The sequence below is a fragment of the Monopterus albus genome, unplaced genomic scaffold (assembly GCF_001952655.1).
Source record: "Monopterus albus unplaced genomic scaffold, M_albus_1.0 scaffold1.1, whole genome shotgun sequence".
In the NCBI taxonomy this organism is placed as follows: Eukaryota; Metazoa; Chordata; class Actinopteri; order Synbranchiformes; family Synbranchidae; genus Monopterus; species Monopterus albus.
This window is the reverse complement of record NW_018127881.1, coordinates 4,304,165-4,307,011: the sequence shown is the minus strand read 5'-3', so window position 1 is coordinate 4,307,011 and position 2,847 is coordinate 4,304,165. Positions and strand designations below refer to the sequence as shown.

The window sequence follows — 2,847 nt, the reverse complement described above, 5'->3', positions numbered from 1 at the left end:
GCCTCCAGCTGGAATGTCAGGTTGTGCAGGATGCACACACAGTTTTCTACACACTGTAATCAACATATACCAACAGGGGAAATGTAAGACTCGGGGTCACGTGTTTTGTAATGTGCATCCTGACAAGTACATATAGTAAAATAATGACTTGCTCAAACACAAACAGGGGCGGATACAGTAAAAACATCTGTATAATATGCAACACAGAGACACTTGTATAAATACTTCCACTGTGAAAATGCTCACATTTTGGTAGCACACTTGTACTTCTCTTGTAGCCTTACAGCAGTTTGTGCAAGTGTTGCTATAACTTTGAATTAGGTACATCATGAATCTAAAACACGGAAAAATCTACCCTTGTAAGCAAGTGGGACAAGGCAGAAAAAAATCCAAGTAGTGCACGGTTGATATCAACTCAAGTTGATAATATAACGCCTTTAATAAAAATGGGGTAACACAAAATACATCAAAATGCACAACGCACACTTGCCATCCTCAGGATGTAAATCATAACTTGATATTTACTGCAAATTCAGCAAATTGACAGTTTCCCACGGAAGCACAAACAGTAACACACAGTATAGCACTGAATCTTAAATAAATTACAGAAGTTGAGAGTCATGCTTATCATGAAGGTGTGACAGAAAGCGAGATTGAAAGAAAAACACACAGACAGAGAGAGAGAGAGAGAGAGCACAGGATTAACAGACAGTATAGTTAAAAATTGTTTTAGGCTTACATACCTTATCATCTGGCTTTCCTCCTTCCACACAGTTTTGAACATAACTGACCAAAGAGTCGACCAGACCTCGACATTTTCTCATCGCCTGTCTGTTGCTTTGCTTTGCACTGCTGAGGTTCCTGTTGAAAATAAACGTCTTGACACATTAAAGAACAGGCAGCAATACTAGTAGCAAACACACATTTTTATTGGGAGCTAAACTACAAGCAGTGCAACACCGTTTTCAAAAATGACTATGAAGTAAGTGTCTAAGTGTTTCAACGAGAACCTTTTAAACATTACCACCTTTCTGAAGCTTTACTGCAGGGCTGCTATTACACAAAACATTGCATTATCTTAAGCTACAGTAGTTAAACCTAATGAACTGACAAGTGTGTGTGTGTTGTCTGTGACGATGATATTTCATCTACTTATATTTTTCCAGTCTAAGTTATATCCAAGTTATATCACGTAATCCTATAGTTCACATCTCATGTGACATTCACCTCAGCCCCACCACAACTCAAACATAATAGAAATCAGCAGACCGCAGTGTCAGAGATTAGCAAAGACACCAAGATATTAATAGTGTGCAACTAAGAGTAGTACTGTAGTAGCAAAACTACTGCTCCTAGTAATAATCTAGTAGTTTACAGTATTACTGGTTGTTACAGTTGCTGGGGCACATTTACATCTTCCCTACCACCCATTCAAGTTTTCTTATGACCAACTCGGACTGTTCAAACACTTTAATGGAACAAACTTTCTCTAGAGGTTTATTTTTGTTCAATATGATGAAACCTTACCACAACAAGACTATGGAGCAGTGAAATGCTCCTAAAAAAAGTCAAGTAATACTCCATGCCCCGATGCATGTTTGATAATTACAGCTGTTGTAATGTATGGGAGCACTTTAACAATGTGTCTGCAGCTTTCTCTGCAGCTTAGACAATGAGTTTCTAACCATTAGGAGAGCTAATCAAAGGCAAAGAATTGATATCTATTGCTCACCGTAGACATCCAGTGGTATGAAAGAAGACCTCTGGGTCTTGGCCTTTACTGCTGGTCGGGTCAGGACTTGTTGTGTAAGGCAGGATCACATGGTCCATTAAGACAGGCAGAGCGCTCTTCAGCAGGTCTGGTTTCAGGTTGTCTGCAGAGGACAAATTCCACAGGAGACCTAGGAGGATAAAGAAAACACCAGCTGTTCGAGGAGCACGTCAATCAAATATTAATTCACTGCTTGTGATAAAAATATTAAAGAAATCATAAATGCTCATAAACAGCATCAATCAACTGCTCAGTGCAATTTTTGATCTTCCCACCTCACACTTTATTTTTCATTACTTATAATTAGACATTGTGTCATATCCAAAACTTGAAACTCTCTATTCACAGCATCTATCTGTTGACATCATAACGCACACTCCTGAGACGACTGGTTTCTGATGCACATTTAATGGAAGCCTGGAGTGGTGAGCTGGGCTCTGCTGCGTCTGAGGCTGTTTGATCTGAGAGCATAGCCAGATTACACTCCTGTGTTGATTCAGTTCAGAGTTCTTCATCCGTTGCACTATTCTAAATACAGATTACATAAAATATTTCATTCTGTTTCACCCCAGTGTGAAAGGCATAGAATTGCTGTGGGCTCTATCACGTACACCTAAATACAGATTACATAAAATATTTCACTCTGTTTCACCCCAGTGTGACAGGCATAGAATTGCTGTGGGCCCTATCACATACATTTTGGTCCTGCCACACAATATTTTTGCCTGTTACTCTGAGGTTTATGGCAAAGACATCAAGCTTGATGCTGAGCTCGGTATTTTCAGTTGATAGGTTTATGGCAAAGACATCAAGCTTGACGCTGCGCTTGCTATTTTCATGTGAGGCTTGGGCTGATCAAAATATTCATCTTAAGGCACTGGAAATCTTCTACACCCCCTTGTTTCCAAAGGTGAAATGGTTTTGATGATACAAGACTGCCGTTTTCAAAATCTACTTCCCTGGGAATGTGTCAAGCATTTGGTTTCTTGCCTACCTGGACAATGTCAAAGCTAGAACCAGTGAGTGAATACAGTATATCACTTATAATGATATTCCTGATAACAGGACTAAAACGG

The 2,847-nt window shown here is 39.4% G+C and overlaps 1 protein-coding gene across 1 annotated transcript in view; it reads right to left on the bottom strand.

Annotated features, from left to right (window-relative positions):
- Positions 1–2,847, bottom strand: part of pkp1b (plakophilin 1b) — a 9,994-nt gene that overhangs the window by 2,529 nt on the left and 4,618 nt on the right. Inside the window, exons 7-9 of the mRNA XM_020620351.1 lie at positions 1,733–1,901; positions 744–861; positions 1–53 (exon numbers count right to left, since the gene is read on the bottom strand). The exon at positions 1–53 is cut by the window's left edge and continues 124 nt beyond it. Coding sequence (XP_020476007.1) covers positions 1–53; positions 744–861; positions 1,733–1,901 — 340 coding nt within the window. The remainder of the gene's footprint in view (positions 54–743; positions 862–1,732; positions 1,902–2,847) is intronic.